Raw genomic sequence first — 18454 nt, 5'->3', positions numbered from 1 at the left:
TTTACCTATATATGAGAGGAAGGAGGCAGAGAGAGTAAGTCATGATTGTTCAAATCAGGAAGAGTGCAGGCTGAACCATGCCTTGGAGTTTCCCTCACAGAAAAAGTGTCAAGAGAGTAGGGATGTAAGAGTGTAACCATTTAAAAGGCTAACCAGTAAGCATCAACTTATCAGTTTTCATTATGGTTACACTCTTTGCCGGTGCTCACTAGCTGCCAGCCCTGCTCTTGGGGAGCCGGCTGCTGTCCCTATAAAAATGATTAGGTTGATAACGGACTTAACTCTGGACAATAATTGGAGGGTCAGAGGAGCTGCCTTTGTCATATTCTAAAGCAGAGGTTTTTCAATCTGTTTTCTTTCTGAAGGAATATAATGAAGTAGCTTTGCATGTGGGGAGTGTCTACCACAACTTGAGAGGCAGCATGACAGAAAGCACAAAGGTACTTACTTGTACTTTTAGGGACTGGGGAATTTAAGGGGGACTTTAAGGTTGAGTTGAGGTTTGTACTTATAGCAAGTATATGAAGAATACACTGTGACCTTCCCAAACCTGTTGTGTCTAATTCTTTTGGTGCAGAAAGGATTTTCTGAGAAACTACACAGAAGTCATTCTAAGTGCAAACTCTTTGCCCAATTGATTGGATTAAAGAAATGTTTTTGTCTTTAAATTTCCTGTGAAATATTGATGCTGTTCTTTTTTTAGCCCTATGCGTTATTTAATTACTCATTTTAGTAATTGGGGAGGAGCCAGATAAATTGAAACACCAATTTATTGACTGCATTTCAATTGTAATCTTGATCTGATCATTGCACTGTGTCAGGTTAGATTAGGGAAACCGGAAGTAAATTAGTGACATATTGCTTATTTACATTTGTTATATATTTGTTTTTCTGTTTTTTTAAATAAATCCATAACAGCATACTAGAATGGTCCTCTCAAAACTTCAATGCAGGAAAATAAGTTATTTAAAGATAAAGGCACCTTATGTGATACAGTAGGGCTAGAGAGCAGCAGGGGAGTGATAAGTGGGAGGTATACAAACCATAGAATGATTAAGGCCTTATTTCTTGGGATTTGGGAAAGGTTACTATAGAGTAATTGGAGCACCTGGAACCAATTAAGGCTCCACCCAATACCTAATAAAAACCCCTGATTCAGTCAGAGAGAGGGAAGGACCCCCAGTAGCTCTTAAGAGTACTGGTTTTAACCAGATGATTAGAGAAGCAAAGGAAGGTGATCCTGCCCAAGAAGGGCAGAAGGACTTCCCCAGTACAGTGGACCAAGAAAAACCCTGCCCAAGGCGAAAAAGGGAAAGAAGCCTGTAAAGCTGAAGTATGAGGCAAACCTGGGCCCATTCCCCACCTCTTTCAGGGCACTTGTGCAGCCCAAGAATAGGGGCAGGTCAGTACACTGACCCACACACCAAGGAAAAGTGTAAGATCCACCACAATAGCACTGGCCATTTCCCATACTTAACTGAGTAGCTCTTGGTCATGTATTTTATTCATTTAAAAGTCGGTTCTAAGTACTACACAAACATGATACATTTTCCAAAATGGTCCTACATGCCTTCTCACTGTTCCAGATCAAGCAATACTTGCTAAAAACCTTCACTTCTTCCTTCCTGAGATGGATCTGGCCAGTATTTTTCATGTATGTTTCACCTTTAAACTGTGGGGAGTGTGACCTTCCCAAACCTTTAATTCACAGAATGTGAAAACAATGCAAAGATTAACTGGTGTAAAACCTGGCTTTTTACCTTCTGCTTGAATTGCACCTGCGGATGCACATCATTCCTGTGTTCTGGCTCCCCCACTGGCTCCCAATCTACCTCTGAGGCCAGTTCAAGGCCCTGCTTTTAATTTTCAAATCTATTACTAAATCAGGTCCCAACTTCACTAGAAACCATGTCACACCCTATGAATCATGGAGACAACTGAATTTCTTTGGAACAAAATGCATAACACAAACCCTATAATACAGAACATGAGAGCCAGAGTTAAGGCACTCTTGGTTGAGGCAGGTGCCTGTAGAACCATTTCCAGAACAGATGAGCAATCCAGAATCTGATCCCTATTGGGTCATGCTAAAAGATTTTCCTCTTTTATATAGTTTTGCCATCACAAGAATAATAATTTTTCCAACAACCTCCACTCATTCTTACTGGTACATAACCATCCCTTGAGGAACAGTTTCTGAAAACCAGAGAAAGAAAAAGAGCTAGCTTCCATTCAGCTCAAAAGGAAATCTTGCTTTGCCAATTCAATTAACTCTGGGAAGCACTCTAGTTCTATGGGGGTGGATACCAGTACAAAATATTAAACACGGGTAGGCAGAGTCCTTAATTTTCTTTACTTTAATAATAATAACTCATAGACTTTAAGGTCAGAAGGGACCATTATGATCATCTAGTCTGACCCCCTGCACCGTGCAGGCCACAGAATCTCGCCCACCCCTCTTAGAATAATCCTCTCACCTATGTCTCAGATATTGAAGCCTTCCAATACTTTGAAGGCCCCAACATGCAGAGAGTCCTTCAGCTGTGATCTGTGCCCAATGCTACAGAGGAAGGCGAAAAACCTCCAGGGCCTCTGCCAATCTACCCTGGAGGAAAATTCCTTCCTGACCCCAAATATGGCGATCAGCTAAACCCTGAGCATGTGGGCAAGACTCACCAGCCAGACACCCAGAAAGTTCCCTATAGCAACTCCTATCATCCCTCCATTGACCTATTTCCAACTGGAAATGAATGGTCAATTAGTTACCAAGATCATGTTATTTCATCCAACCATCCCCTTATCATAGAATCAGAACTGGAAGAGACCTCAGAAGGTCGTCAAGTCCAGCCCTCCGCTCTAGGCAGGACCAATCCCATCTAAATCAACCCGGCCAGGGCTTTGTCAAGCCAAGACTTAAACACCTCTAGGGATGGAGACTCCACTACTTCCCTAGGTAACCCATTCCAATGCTTCACTACCCTCCTAGTAAAATAGTTTTTCCTAATATCCAATCTGGACCTCTCCCACCACAACTTGAGACCATTGCTCCTTGTTCTGCCATCTGTCACTACTGAGAACAGCCTCTCTCCATCCTCTTTGGAACCTCCCTTCAGGAAGTTGAAGGCTGCTATCAAGTCCCCCCTCACTCTTCGCTTCTGCAGACTAAACAGACCCAAGTCCCTCAGCCTCTCCTCGTAGGTCATATGCTCCAGACCCCTAATCATTTTGGTTGCCCTCCGCTGGACCCTCTCCAATGCGTCCGCATCCTTTTTGTAGTGGGGGGCCCAGAACTGGACACAGTACTCCAGATGTGGCCTCACCAAAGCCGAATAAAGGGGAATAATGACATCTCTGGATCTGCTGGCAATGCTCCTCTTAATGCATCCTAATATGCCATTAGCCTTCTTGGCTACAAGGGCACACTGTTGACTCATATCTAGCTTCTCATCCACTGTAACCCCCAGGTCCTTTTCTGCAGAACTACTACTTAACTGGTTGGTCCCCAGCCTGTAACTATGCTTGGGATTCTTCCGTCCCAAGTGCAGGACTCTACACTTGTCTTTGTTGAATCTCATGAGATTTCTAGTGGCCCAATCCTCCAATTTGTCCAAGTCACTCTGGACCCTATCTCTGCCCTTAAGCGTATCTACCTCTCCCCCTAGCTTAGTGTCATAATAAGTTCTAATAAATAAGTTCTCTGGCACTTCAGAAATGTATTAAGTATGTTGATGGGGTAAGGAATGGGGCATGATAAATTCTTAGATTGAAGAAGACAAGAAAGTGGCCTGCTAACTGCACATTTTACAAAAATGTTAATACTTAAAATATGTTAAAAATCTGTTTGAAACTACAATGCTTGAGACAATCATTTGAAGCCACAGCTCTAAGAAAGGAAGTGACTAATCCAGCCAACTTCTCTACTAGAGAAATCCTGTATTTCTCTAATGTTGATCAATCTTTATGGTAACTTCTTGGTGTCTGTTTCCTAAATCAGTCTTTTTATATGTTCTAAACTTTCTTCTCTATCTTCAGGAGGATGGTCTTGGTCTTGATCACCTCTGTCAAACTCTGGAACCATGTCTTTAAGGAATTCCACTCTTTGGACTTTATACTCATACCACAAGTCCATGCTCTCTTTCAAAACTTAACTATGAGCTTCACAAAAGGAAGCATAACATGTTTTAGTAATTACATCAGATTTCTCTGGAGAAAGTACATCTCAGCAATCAACACAATCTTCCTGAAATTAACCTGTCTTAAGGATGTTACATAACAAATTGTGTGACGTGATATTGCTGCTTCTTTTGTTTTCTTCAACAACTCTGATCACATTATGAGATAGCAGCTGCTGTTTAACATTCATCACAAAGTAATAGCAAAATATAAAGTATCCTCAGAGTAATAGTGTAATTTTTACTGTGCTGCAAACAGAAGAAAAAAAAAGAAAAAAAAAAAAAGAGGCATTTGCATGTGATTTCAGCCCCACTGTGTACAGGAAAAAAAGTGTAATCTTGTGTATTGTTCCATTGCATAACATTCCAAATGGTGTAAAATTGTCGTGCAGGATAGAGCAGAAAATTACAGTCTAGTATATGCTTGTTATTTCCCCCATTTGCCTTGTTAGTAATCATATTAGGATTTACAGCATTTATACCAAAGCCAACCTTTTCTCTAATTGTATGTCTTACTGAAATCAGTTTTAATTTTAGGTTATACAGCCATTTCTGTGTCGAAATATTCTTAAGCTGTGAAAATGTGTGCATATATAATGCAACACATTACTTTTAGAAGAGCTTAAAATGATGCACTAAACAAATATTTTTGAATGAAAATTTAGTTACATGTATTAACATTATTTAAATTTTAAATGAGACTACAACCTACAAAATGAAAGGGAAAAAACTCCATTGTCAGAACTACATCTAGAAAAGATGACTGGGAAATCACAAACATAAAATGAGAAAAGACTTGATAGAAGTGAGTTTGCATAACCAGCTTGGTGTTAGGCGGCCATATTTTTGTTGCTGTTGTATTCACTGAAGTGAGGTTTGTTTCTGCAACAAATGCTCTGGCACTAGAAGTTGAATATCTGCTTTGGCACTAGAAGTTGAATATCTGCATGCTTGAAGTTTCTTGCAAAGGTTAGTAGCCACAGATGGATGCATATAAATAGAAATTATCATATACATTGTAAAGATTTTACATAGGGTTAAAAAAAAACAATAAGGCAGACAAAAAACCTTGGAGCTCCAAAAGGAGCGAAGCTGGTCCTGTAGTGCTGGCTTGACTGTCTGAAAGTTTATAAAAACAAAATCCACCAAATGAAAACCTTTTTTTGCAATACAAATTAAAATAGTAAGAGAAAACAAATTTCTAACAACAAATATTACATTTGCAATTTAGACTTGTAAATTCTTACCTTCAAGCTGGGTGTCTGGGTCTGGTCAACAGTAAATCTCATTAAAATACTGAACTGGAGATCATTTGGAAAAGATTCCCTTCAAAATAAAGAAATCAGGAAAAATGCCTTACTTGTATGGGGGCTTGCATTTAATAACTGGTTGCTCTAACTAAAAGGATCAAAACTTCATCTACCTTTCAAACTACAATAAACACCTACTTACTTTAATCTCTGGGTAGATATGCTATAACATACTTGGAGAAATATTCAGCTAACATATCACAATCTCACTACTTTCAAGCAATTACATGAACCAGCACGCAAGACATGAAAATGCTCTAAACAGTATGAAGCTTATTAAATCCAGTCCCACTAGGATGTGCAAAAACGATTTTGTATTCATCTTTCCATGTTAAGCCTTCGAAATGGCCAGGACAATTTGAATTCATTAAATGAGCTGGTATTTTTAAAACCTTCACCATTACATTTGTTGTATTTTAAAGCCATCCACAGGTTCTGTTTTGGGGCCAAGATCCTTATAGTACGGAGAGAGAGAAATCTGGGAATATATTCTGGTGTCAATCAAAATTGCGCACACATTTTTATCTGCAACGTATTACCTTGTGACATCAAGTGCCTTTTGAACTTTTGCTTGTACCGAGCCAAGCAAATCAGCACCCATTTTCTTCAACAGCTGTGTCAACAACACAAACAGCCAATCCTGTAGATCTTCTTTATGGACCTGGATAAAGTCAACCAAGGTCTCCAAAAACATGCTGAACACCTAAAGGAAGCAGAGAAAGGGAAAAGAAGGTGTGGAGGGAAGAAAAGGAAAAGACGTTGACCTGTGTTAAACTCACAAATGATGAAAAAAAGCAGTAAGGGAATCAAAGGCAGACAGAGGCAGTGATTTGCAGCCAAGCAGGAAAACAATTTGTCTTGCTTTTCATTGGTCTCCGTGATACAATAGTATATTGTTATTCAACTTCAGCTGAAGTTTGACAATTAGCTATTCCATGCAGTATCATCGGGTAAAGAAATATTTATTGTGATGGCTGGCACAACTTTATTTTTTTAATGTAAACTTCTTTCCACTTCAAACTTTATATACTTAAGTCAGTTCTACACAGACCATAAAATAACTTCTCTTTTTACAAAAGGAAGGGGTCACAGAAAGTGTAATTAAAATACATTTGTTCCTTTCCATATAAAATTTGGAGACTAGAAAAAGTTTCCCTGTTCTGGCAACATTATGAAACAAATTATTCATTGCAGTAGAGGGGAAAAGTATAATACATTTCTGATTATGATGTTGTTTTGAAATATATGGAATATTAATCTTTCTAAAACATTATCTAAAACATTTTGGAAGAGTGGTATTGGGAAGGAAATATTCAGGAAAATGATCAACTGGATAGCCCCTCCCCCCTCCTCCCCAAAGCAGCAATTCTAGGAACACAGGTTAATTGATGGGCTCATGGAGCTCATACTGCATAGTGTAAAAAGAGCAGCATAGATATTCCCACTAGGGTCTTCTGAAACTCAGCCAGGATCTCAAGGCCTGGACTCCAGTGTGACAGGGAACATTTGCACTATTTTTAGCCCCATGAGCCTAAGGCAGTTGACCCAAGCTGAGAATTGCTGTTGCATTTTTTTTCAGGAAAGATGTACCCTATGTCAATTTGCATATTCCAAACCGCACCACATGTAAGAGTGAATGACAAAAGAAATTTACAAGTTCCAAAGCTTGCAGGACCACCTTAAAATTAAGAAGTATTTTAGGGTTTTAGTTTATGTATATAACATTTACCACTAGATGGCATTATTTTTTCTTTTTAGGACCTTTCACTAACTTTTGGATTTACATGTACTTATGGCGGAGTGGGACATAAATGTTCTAGATACACAATCCCAAAGGTATGTATTCTGCCAGAATTCCAGCATAATCTAAATCATAACATATACTGCTGTATATGCACATTCATGAGAGAGTTCACTATACTTGCTTTTTAACAATGTCGTCATACTGTCATTAACTATACACAACTAATGGAAGGTTTAAATCCAAATGACTAGTTGACAAATGTTCCTAATTAGGAATTTGAGGCTGGCACTTCATTAATAGGCACTGGATGCCAAACATACATTAAAATTCTCTTAGGATGCTATGACAGTAAGCAGTAGCTCTTCAGGACAACCTTAAACATTGTAAGTATTAAAACCCATTTTCCTGTTTCAAAGAGGTAAAAAAATCCTCAAGAGAAAACATTTTCTTTACACCTAAAATGAAACATTGTAGGGTATATTCTCCTGCAATCCATTTATTATCCTTGATGTTTTTTCTTCCTGGGTGAAGGCTGAACATTATTCCAACGTTGCTCCTTGTTGAGGTGGAGGAGGTTACTCAAGAAACACATTAGAAGATCCCCTCAGCCAGCTTTCCTATCCACTGATAATTCCAGGGCACAGAAAACAAGAAAATAATCCATCAAGCTTTGACTCCAATTCCACATAAGCATTAGCACACATCTTGCTGTGAGGGCCATTTTAAATATGTTTTGCAGAATTATTGTATCTGTCCACACAAATCTCCAAACAGCAGTACTGGAAAGTCAAGTGATCAAATTATGTCAATTAATCTGCCTGGATTATGGTCATGCAACCATAAACAAAATGGATTTGAAACAGGGCTCTCCAAAGGCCTTTTTCCCAGAAAACTCCATTAGGTTTGTCTGTTAAAATATCACTATTTTCCTTTAGTCACTTGCATTCTTCAGGAATATTTTAGCCATGTAAAAAAAATGAACAAGACATTCTAAAGATCAGGATCCATGCTGACACTGCAGTAGCACACACATCCCTAACGATACATGGGAGCTGTTAAAATAGCTGTAATGAGGAAAAAGGGTGGGAAAATGGCCAAGTTGGTCTCTCCCATAGCCCAACACAGAGCACAAATTTCCTGCCCACCTTTAACTTTTTCCTCGTCAAAAACAAACTTAGAAATGTACATATAAAACTTATTTTAAAAAGTGATACTTCAATTGAAAAATTGTGTGCTCAAAAGTTAGGAAATGTCATATTCTGTTACCTATAAATGGGAAATTCTGCTCCCTAATTATGCAAGTTATAATAAAGGTTAAAGTTGTAATTTGAAATTCTGAACATCCATGGAACTTAACTTTTGACATAAACTTACAAAAACCTCTAGAAAACAAGACTCAGGTGCTTTTGAAAATTTTGCCACAGTCCATAATTACATGATCCCATACTATTTTTTTCCACAGGACCCCTGCTTCAGTGCCAGGAGCCAAATAAAGGGTTATGCTTAACCTTATCGCAAGCATTACTAAGTTTTGAGCATTTAACTTCAGAAGCTAAATAACACCCTTAAAGTAGCTTTTCGTTTGTAATATACAGGGTGACCATATGTCTCATTTTAAACAGGAAAGTCTGTATTTTAAGCACTTCTGCACTTTTGCTTAAAAACAAGCAAATTGTCTCATATTTTCTGTTTGTCCCCATAAGTACTGTCAGGCCCTGATCACAACACAGATTAAAACTATTGTTCATTCGAGGACGGAATACTACCGTGGAAACACTGCCTGTCTTTTCTCATTACCACTGGAAACTGCTGAGGCCAAGAATTTAGCAAGGGAATGGATACTGGACATTGCTACAGACAGAAAGAATATATGGAGTTGTCATAATTAGTGACACAGTATAAAAGGGAATATTGAAGTTCATGTTTCATGGCTTAAGCCAGTATCTAACTGTTGAAAAGGATAAGACCTAATGTTGGGTAAAAATTACCACACACCTGCCCGCAGCAAGGTACTTATATCTTCCTCTGAAGTATCTCATACTGATCACTCTCATAGAAAGGTTACTGGGCTAAACAGACCTGAGGTCTAACACAGTATGGCCCTTGCTATGTTCTTTCCTCTTGTTGTTATGGACCTTCATGATAAAGGGAGGTAAAAATTTCATCTCCTTTCATCAGTAGAGAATTCATCTAGCCCAATTTATAAAATGTGAAGGAGGGAGGAATCTTTATTAATGCCATGATTGAGAATTAAATGTACAAAATAAGAATTTTATCAAGTTATGACTTCCACAGCAGTTATAAGCTGGTATTTAATATTTTGTACTGCTGTATACACAGTGATGTCATTATGTACATGCAGTGTGATAGTTAGAATTTCTAGGAAAAATTATAGTTTTCGATTTCTTGTAAGGTGACAGCTTTTCAGAGCTCTCAAGCAAAAGGCCTAGAAGAGAAAATTGCAAGAATAGCACCAGCTTGTTGTGGGACAAGCATTATCTGAGGGAGCTGTAGGGAGAAAGGGATGTAAAGGATTTAGAACCTGGAGATGTTAGGAAAGGGAAGCTCTGATAAAGGACAAGAAGAAATTTTAAGCCAAAATGGAGGGCTATGTGGATATCAAAGCCCATTATAAACTGAATGGATTAAATGAACCCACAAAAGAAGGCTAGAAGGTTCTGAATATTATTTTATGGTACAGGCTGAAACTCTAAAATCTGGTGCTCTCTGGTCCAGCAACATCCTGAGGGACCCCTGGATATTGCTGGACCAGAGATCCCCATCTGGTAGTGGGGGCGGCCAGGGTCAGGAGTCCAGCCTGCTGGGGCTGGCAGCAGCGGCGAGTACTGCCCTGTCCAAGATTGAGGGGGGGGGGGGGGGCGCTAGCTTCGCTTCTCCCTGGTCTGCTGGGGGGAAGCTGCTAGTGCAGGGTTGCCTCACCCTGTTTGTAAGTAGGGATCCGATGTAAGTCAGATCCATGTAACCCGGGGACTGCCTGTACTTTACAGTACAAATAGGAATATAAAATACAACATGTATACAGCACAGACAAATAGCTTCTGAATGCTTGAGGCTCCATCATAATAATTAATAGTGGATTTTTGGTGGTTTTTAGAGATCAAGAAATTGAGCCATTAACTTATGGAACTTACAAACTGCTTTGTCACAAGAGCTTGCAAATTTCTTGATCTGGAGCTATTTGTTTTAGTGCCTTTTTTACTAAAATCTGCATGCTCTTAGTCTAAATAAATACAATGTAAAATATTTAAACTTGCCCAAAATAAATGTTCATATTAAACTAAAAGATTTCCCCCCCTTGTCTTAAATCTCAATTAACCCCTACAAAACAAAACAAGTTTGACTTTTTGTTTCTCATTTCAGCTATGTCTATTTATGTCTGGGAATAACACAAAAATGGTTAAAGTGATTTTCCTCAAATTTAAAACAAAACAACCCCTCTCCCTGCACACCTCTGAATCTGAGACAAAACATGGACAGTTTGTTTGAGACATTACATGAGCATCCAAAATGGTGAGATTAGAATGGAAACTAGAACTCAAACTTTAGTTATAGTGGGAACAATCCATATGTGCTATCATTTCTCCAGATAGTCTTTGTTTTCATGATACAATTTTAAATTCTGAAACCACTCTTAATCACATTTTGATAGTGAAGAAATAAACAGATATTAGAAAAAATAACTATAATTGAGATCTTTTTCTAAAATGAATGAACTTTCAGATGCGCCAATCACCACAATATAGAACAGGAGTGCATAACAAAATAAGGTCAGTTAATTAGTAGAAAAAACATCTCAAAACATTAACACACAGTTTTCATAATTCTATATAGAGCTATATGAATTGCAAAAGGCTTGACACTGCATGAGCTCTTTGGGGAAGGAAAAAATAGAGAAAAAGCGTTAATTTCACAATCATGCAGTAAGGTTAGGTTTCCAGCAAATATTGATCCAACTTACTCTCTAAAGAGAGTTCCAACACAGGGGACAGCATGCAAAAAGAAAAAAGGGGAAAAAAGATAAAAACACACAAATTAGTTGCCATCAATGCAAAGTTCCTGTATGGAAGAAAAAAACAAAAAATAAAAAGGTATTTCAAAACTTTACAGTAAATTTAAAATTATGTTTCTAACTGTTCTTAGAATAGTTTTGAAATAAAGCAGTTGGTTTGCTCCTGTTTATTTTTTTCCTTAAAACCATTTTTTCCCAAAAGGATACCACCATTACACTACTTTTTTCCTATACAATTCCATGTACTTGGTTAATAATGTACTGCAATGCATTAAAAATATTAGACATTCCCACCTTTATATGCTGTGGTTATAGTAATTCCTGTAGAAGCTGGGAGAAAAAACTTTTTGAAAAGATTTTACATGGTCACCTCACATATAAATACCAAAAATTAACTCAGTAAATGTTTCATGTTTAAAGTTGGCGTATCCTGTTGTGAATTTGCTGTTAGACATTTAATGGTGATAATATCCAGTGGGGGCAACATAGTGATTGGAACTAGACATTATTTGTAAACATTTTAAAAAGTCATTACTGTACAATCAACTTTTGATTTAGCTATAATATGGATACCTCAGTTTACAAAACTAAGCAGGTGTGTTATATCAACGTGTCCAGTAAACACGAAAAGGGCTATATTATGAAAGGCTGGAACACAATAATTCTTTATGACATCTTAGTGCATATTTTACAATAAGCTACAGCCCAAAAAAGATGTCATGCATTTTTACAATGTAATTTCTAATATTTTTTTTTTACACGCTTGGATTGAACTGATTTAAATGCTATATTTGGCATATACAATTGCAAGCTGGAGCACTTTTAATTCTGCATAATCTGCAAAGGAAAATAAATTCTAATATAAAGAAAATTTTCACACGCTAGTTCTTTGCTACACAAACTGATGTCACAACTGTAAACCAGCAGCCCAACTCCCATTAACTAGCTTCCAGATCAAACAGTGACACAAATCAGTAATATGCCAATATTTTAATCAAGATTGGTGTATTTATGGAGTTAATATAAATGCTATAGAGCATGGCCTGAAAAAAATACGGCTCGCCAGATTTGGCCTGCCAAGCCGCTGGATCTGGCTAGTGGGTGCAGCATGAGCTTCAGTTAAGCTTCCTAATTGCCCTGCCCCTATACACCACTCAGAAAAACACATCCGTGGGCCCATATTTCTCTGAACAGCTTCGAGCCCGGGGGAGGGGAGGCTTTCCATACTGCCTCTGTCCCCAGCACAATTTTGCAGCTTCTATTAGATGGTTTCTGGCCAATGGGAGCTGCCTGTATGAAACACAGGCAGCACATGAAGTACCCTTCTGCCCCTCTCCTCAGGTTTGCAGGTATTCACAGATGGCCACAGCCAGCTGCTCTGAGCTACCTGCTGGGGCATGGAAGATAAGAGAACCTGCTGGGCTGCTGGCCAGGAGTCATGCAATTAAGTGTCTCCTGGACAGAGCTGCCTCTGGCACCACAGCCCCTTCCTCTCCTTAACCTTTTCTCTCCCTGCCCAACATAATCCAAACCAGCTGCCCTTGCCTGATGCACACATATCCCCTCCCAGACCCTGCAGCCCAATCCCCTGCCCTATGTCATAACCCCCTTGCCACCCAAAGTCACAACTCAACCCCCTGAATCGCCTCCTACATCCCAGTCCTTTGCCCCAGCTCACAACCCCCTCCTTCACCTAAACTCCCTCCCGGATATCACACCCCTTCCTGCATCTCAAACCCTTACCCCAAACTCCCTTCTACATCCAACCTTCATCCCAGTCCCTGCACTTCCTCCATTAGTATCATGGAAGAGTATGGCCACTGACCACTTAACCAAATTCTAGGAGTGGACCCCCATCAAAAATTATTGCCCATCCCTATGACAGATGAATAGAAGCTAGTTTATCCTGTACATCTCAGATAAAATGAGTCCTTGTTATTTTCAATTAGGACAGTCAAGTCACTGAGGGTACGTCTAGACTACATGCCTCTGTCGCCAGAGGCATGTAGATTAGGAGACCAGGCATAGAAAAATGAAGCGGTGATTTAAATAATCGCCACTTCATTTAAATTTACATGGCTGCTGCGCTGAGCCGACAAACAGCTGATCAGCTGTTTGTCGGCTCAGCGCGGTAGTCTGGACGCGCGGGTGTCGACATCCCAGGAGGCATACCTGGGTGGTCGACAAATGCCTTTGATGTCAACACCCACGCGTCCAGACTACCGCGCTGAGCCGACAAACAGCTGATCAGCTGTTTGTTGGCTCAGCGCAGCAGCCATGTAAACTTAAATGAAGCGGCGATTATTTAAATCGCCGCTTCATTTTCCTATGCCTGGTAGCTTAATCTACATGCCTCTGGCGACAGAGGCATGTAGTCCAGACGTACCCTGAGTTATCACCCAAGCTTAATGCAAAAAACTCACACTTATAAATATCGCAGCTAATCACACTGTTAAAAATAGAATTCCAATTGAAAGTCATAATTTTGGATTTTTTTTACATTTTGAAATATATTGATTTGAATTACAACACAGAATACAAAGTGTATAGGGCTCATTCGAAAAATGAGCAAAAGAAAGTAGTTTTCAATTTACTTCCTCCAAGTACTATAGTGCAATCTCTTTATCGTGAAAAATGTAACTTACAAATGTAGATTTTTTTTGTTACATAACTGCACTCCCCCTCCATTTCAGAGGATGTAATTCCAAGAAAAAAAAGCATTAATTAAATTCCTGACCAAACTCCCTGGGGGAGAATTGTATGTTTCCTGCTCTGTTTTACCCACATACTCTCATATATTTCATTTTATAGCCAGCTCGGATAATGACCCAGACCATGTTCATTTTAAGACCACTGTCACTGTAGATTTGATAAAACACAAAGAAGGTACCAATGTGAGATTTCAAAAGACAGTTTAAGACTCTGCAAGCTTGCAGACAGAAGAGTTAATGGGCTCAGGCCCCTCCCTTGGTTGGCGCCAGAAGTCCCATGTCCAGAGAACCCTGAGTGCTTTTCCCTCCCCAGCCAGAGGACCTGGGCTCTCTCAGACATGCCTCCTCCTGCCCAGAGGAGCCTCAGGTTGGTTGCGTTTCCCTTCCCTTCCTCAGACCCAGCCTGCTCTGAGGAAAAGCATCTCTCCAAAAATGCTTTTGATATGCACTATGCAGGTTCAGGGGCAGCTAAATAGCAAATACTTTCGCTAAGCTGCACTGGAACCTGCATAAAGGCATATAAAAAATGTCTTTGGAGACGCTTTTCTCCAAGGCAAGTTAGCTGTGGCTGACCTGAGGCTCCTCAAGGTGGGGAGAAGAGGCATGGCTGTAATCTGTCGGAGTCTCTCGGTGGGAAGGTGCCTAGGGCTTCTCAGGGCAGGGGTGTTGTGTGACTTTGGCTGAGGGAAGAGAGCAGGGGGGGTTTTCAGCTCCAGCCATGGAGGAGGGTACAGAAAGAGAGAGAGGAGCTGGGAAGTAGCCTCCGAGAACAGGGGCTCCATCCTCTGTCCGTACCTGCAGCACACTGGGCAATTTCAAAGGGCCTGGTGGGGTTCCCAATTACTGCTATGGCAGCAGTGGCCAGGGCCCTGAACCTTTTAAATCTCTTGGGCAGTTGCCCGCTTTGCCCTGCCCCCCTGCCGGTCAGTGGGCCTGTGAATCTGAAGTGCATTCCATAATCTGAGACGGACAAGGTATGGGGCAGTCGTTCAGAAGTCTTAAAAGAACACCACTAATGTGGAAACTACAGACCCTGAAAGACCAAAGAGGAAAACCAGTCTTCTTGTATGTGAGGTTAGGTATATGAAGTAAGTATCTGTTTTTAATTCTAAATGTGCTAATGAGGACCATCAGTAATACTCAATGGCTCAGTTCTTAAGACAATGACCCATTAACAGTTTTAAACAAATTTACATTTGTAAATTTGACTTTCATGATAAAGAATTTGAACTACAGTACTTGTATAATGTAAATTGAAAAATACTATTTGTTATTTTTTACAGAGCAAGTATTTGTAATAAAAAATAACTATATAAGTGAGAACTGTACACTCTGTATTCTGTTGTAACTTAAATCAGTATACTTAACTCAGTATACTTGAAAATGTAGAAAAGTTCAGAAGTATTTAAATAATTGGTATTCTATTGTTTAGAAATGTGATTAATCACTTGGCAGCCCTACTTTCAATATGCAGAATACTTACAATTCAAGATAAACTCTAAATTATATATAATCATGAAGTTTTAAAAATGCTTTATATTTTATTTCATGTTAGCATCTGTACTGCTGTACTCAGTTGTCTGAGGTCTTCACTTCAACTGAGTTTTGTTATTGGAGCATTAAATAAGGCACAATGGTGCACCCACTAGGAAAGAGAAAAGTTAAAGAACAAAATAAAAAATACAACCCAAAAATGGAGATTCAATAAAATAAGTTAGATAAAACTGCTCTTAGACACCTAGAAAATATAATAATAGTTATAGCATCCTCCTGATTTATGAAATGCTGGTACATATTTGCCTCGTAAAAAGCTACTGTGAAAAAAAAGCTACTGTAATGTGAAAAAAGCATGATGTTTTATTACTGATACCAATATATTCTCTACCTGTATGGTCACTACATACTAATGACCATATAAAAAAACCATTCTGTAGAGCCCTAATTTCCAACCAGTCATTTATTTTGAGACTAATACACCATAACCCATTACCATTAAAAAACATATAAGATCTGAAGTATATACTTGAGGTTGCCAATCAACCTTGTATTGTACAATTTAACTGATTTTTCTCACATCAGATACATCATTGTATTAACTCAATATATTCCTAAGAATCACTTTAATGTTACCTTTGCAATAAACACTACAACCTTACAAGAATATTTAAAAATGTTTCTATTTAGATACAGTAAATTAATATTTACTTGACTGCAATTATCCCGTATTAATAAAAGAGAAAGTGATTTTTTTTCAAATCTCAAATTAGGTGGATCTAAACACTAAATAGTTTCCTTACATGCTACCAATTAACTCAAAGAAAATTAAGAACATATACCCATGTCTCATCACCTGCTTGCAAAAAGTTGCTAAATCATTCATACAAGCACCTCTCAAAATTCAATTATTATAATCAGGGCTATCTAGGGACTATAATAAAAAAACCCCACTTACCTGCAATTAATCTTGTGATTTATCCCACTATTAAATAGATGCCATTTATTTAAAATAAATATTTTAAGTTTTCTACATATTGATTTCAATTATAACACAGACACAGAGTATACAGTGTTCACTTTAGTTTTTTTGCACTGTAAAAACAAACAAAAAAAATTATTTTTCAATTCCCCTGCTACAAGTACTATAGAGCAATCTCTTTATTGTGGAACTGTAACTTACAAACGTAAAATTCTGTAAAAAAAACTGCATTCAAAAATAAAACAATGTACAACTGCAGAGCTTACAAGTCTTTTAAAGCCTATTTCTTGCTCAGCTAATTACTCAGCCTAAGAAGTTAGGTTACAATTTGTAGTAGATAATACTGCCTCCTCCTTGTTTACAATGTAACCTGAAAGTGAGAACAGGCATACAGATGGCATTGTTGTAGCTGGCATTGCAAGATATTTACACACCAGATGCACTAAAGATACATATGCTGTTTTGGAAAAAATTGATAAACCTAACAGTAACAGGTCCTCGGAACTGGATGGCATTCACCCAAAAGTTCTAAAAGAACTCAAATGGGAAATTGCAGAACTATTAGCTGTGGTTTGTATCCTATCCTTTAAATCAGCTTCTGTACCTAATGACTGGAAGATAGCTAAAGTTACACCAATATTTAAAAAGGGCTCTAGAGGTGATTCTGTCAATTACAGACTGGTAAGCCTAACGTCAGTAACTGGCAAATTGGTTGAAACTATACAGGCAGTCCCCGACTTACGCGGATCCAACTTATGTCGGATCCGCACTTACGAATGGGGCTTTCTCGCCCCGGAGGTCGAGGTGGCGGATTGCTGCCTGCGAGCTCCGGGGCGAGAAAGCCCCGTTCGTAAGCTGCTCCCGGTGCCCCTGGTCTGCTGGAGACCGTCTCCAGCAGACCAGGGGCACCGAGACTGAAGCCGCAGCCGCGGCGGGGTCCCGCGCCTCTGAGACTTTGCCAGAGCAAAGCCTCAGAGGCGCGGCACCCCGCTGCCGCTGCGGCTCTGCTCCCCGTGTCCCTGGTCTGCTGGAGGGGGGGGGGGGGCACAGCTAGTGTCCCCCCCCCCCAGCAGACCAGGCTTTTGTTGTGGACCCTGGGGCAGAGCAGCTGGGGCGCTGCCGATTGGTCCTGCAGCGCCGCTCTGGGCACTACTGGACCAACCCGGCAGCACCCCAGCTGCTCTGCCCCAGGTCCTGATTCAGCCGCTGCTGGTCAGCAGTGGCTGAATCAGGACACCTGGGGCAGAGCAGCTGGGGTGCTGCTGGGTTGGTCCAGTAGCGCCAAGGAGCGAGGAGTGGTGCTACTGGAGCAACCCAGCAGCACCCCAGCTGCTCTGCCCCAGGCATCCCCAAGTCAACCGCTGCTGAAACTGACCAGCGCTGACTATAGGAAGCCCGAGGCAGAGTTGCTCTGCCCCGGGCTTCCTGGAATCAGCCGCTGATCAGTTTCAGCAGCAGCTGACTTGGGGACGCTTGGGGTTCTTAAGTTGAATCTGTATGTAAGTCAGAACTGGCGGTCAGTTTCAGCAGCGGCTGAATCTGGACGCCAGTTCCGACTTGCATACAGATTCAACTTAAGAACAAACCTACAGTCCCTATCTTGTACGTAACCCGGGGACTGCCTGTAGTAAAGAATAAAATTGTCAGACATGGATGAATATAATTTGTTGAGGGAAAGTCAGCATGGTTTCTATAAATGGAAATCATGCCTTACTAATCTGCTAGAGTTCTCTGAGGGGGCCAACGAATATGTGCACAAGGGGGATCCAGTGGATGTAGTATACTTAGATTTCCAGAAAGCCTTTGACAAGGTCCCTCACCAAAGGCTCATTAAGTCAAGTAAGTTCTCATAGGATACGAGGGAAGGTCCTTTTGTGGACTGATGACTGGTTAAAAGACAGGAAACAAAGAGTAGAAATAAATGGTAAGTTTTCTGAGTGGAGAGAGGTAACTAGTGGTATCCACCCAGGAGTCTGTCCTGCGAACCATCCTATTCAACTTATTTATAAAT

General features: G+C 39.8%; 1 protein-coding gene across 27 annotated transcripts in view; it reads right to left on the bottom strand.

The window, feature by feature from the left end:
- CLASP2 (cytoplasmic linker associated protein 2) overlaps positions 1–18454 on the bottom strand; it is a 264670-nt gene that overhangs the window by 37351 nt on the left and 208865 nt on the right. For 17 of the 27 annotated variants that reach the window (XM_075921810.1, XM_075921816.1, XM_075921813.1 and 14 more), the window contains 3 exons: positions 6022–6185; positions 5420–5498; positions 5241–5291 (listed from right to left, as the gene is read on the bottom strand). In XM_075921810.1, coding sequence (XP_075777925.1) covers positions 5241–5291; positions 5420–5498; positions 6022–6185 — 294 coding nt within the window. The remainder of the gene's footprint in view (positions 1–5240; positions 5292–5419; positions 5499–6021; positions 6186–18454) is intronic. The other 10 variants (XM_075921815.1, XM_075921824.1, XM_075921818.1 and 7 more) reach the window with 1 other exon arrangement.

This window comes from Pelodiscus sinensis, chromosome 2 (assembly GCF_049634645.1).
Source record: "Pelodiscus sinensis isolate JC-2024 chromosome 2, ASM4963464v1, whole genome shotgun sequence".
NCBI lineage: Eukaryota > Metazoa > Chordata > Testudines > Trionychidae > Pelodiscus > Pelodiscus sinensis.
Note: the sequence above shows the minus strand (reverse complement) of the source record. Positions and strands in the feature narration are given on the sequence as shown.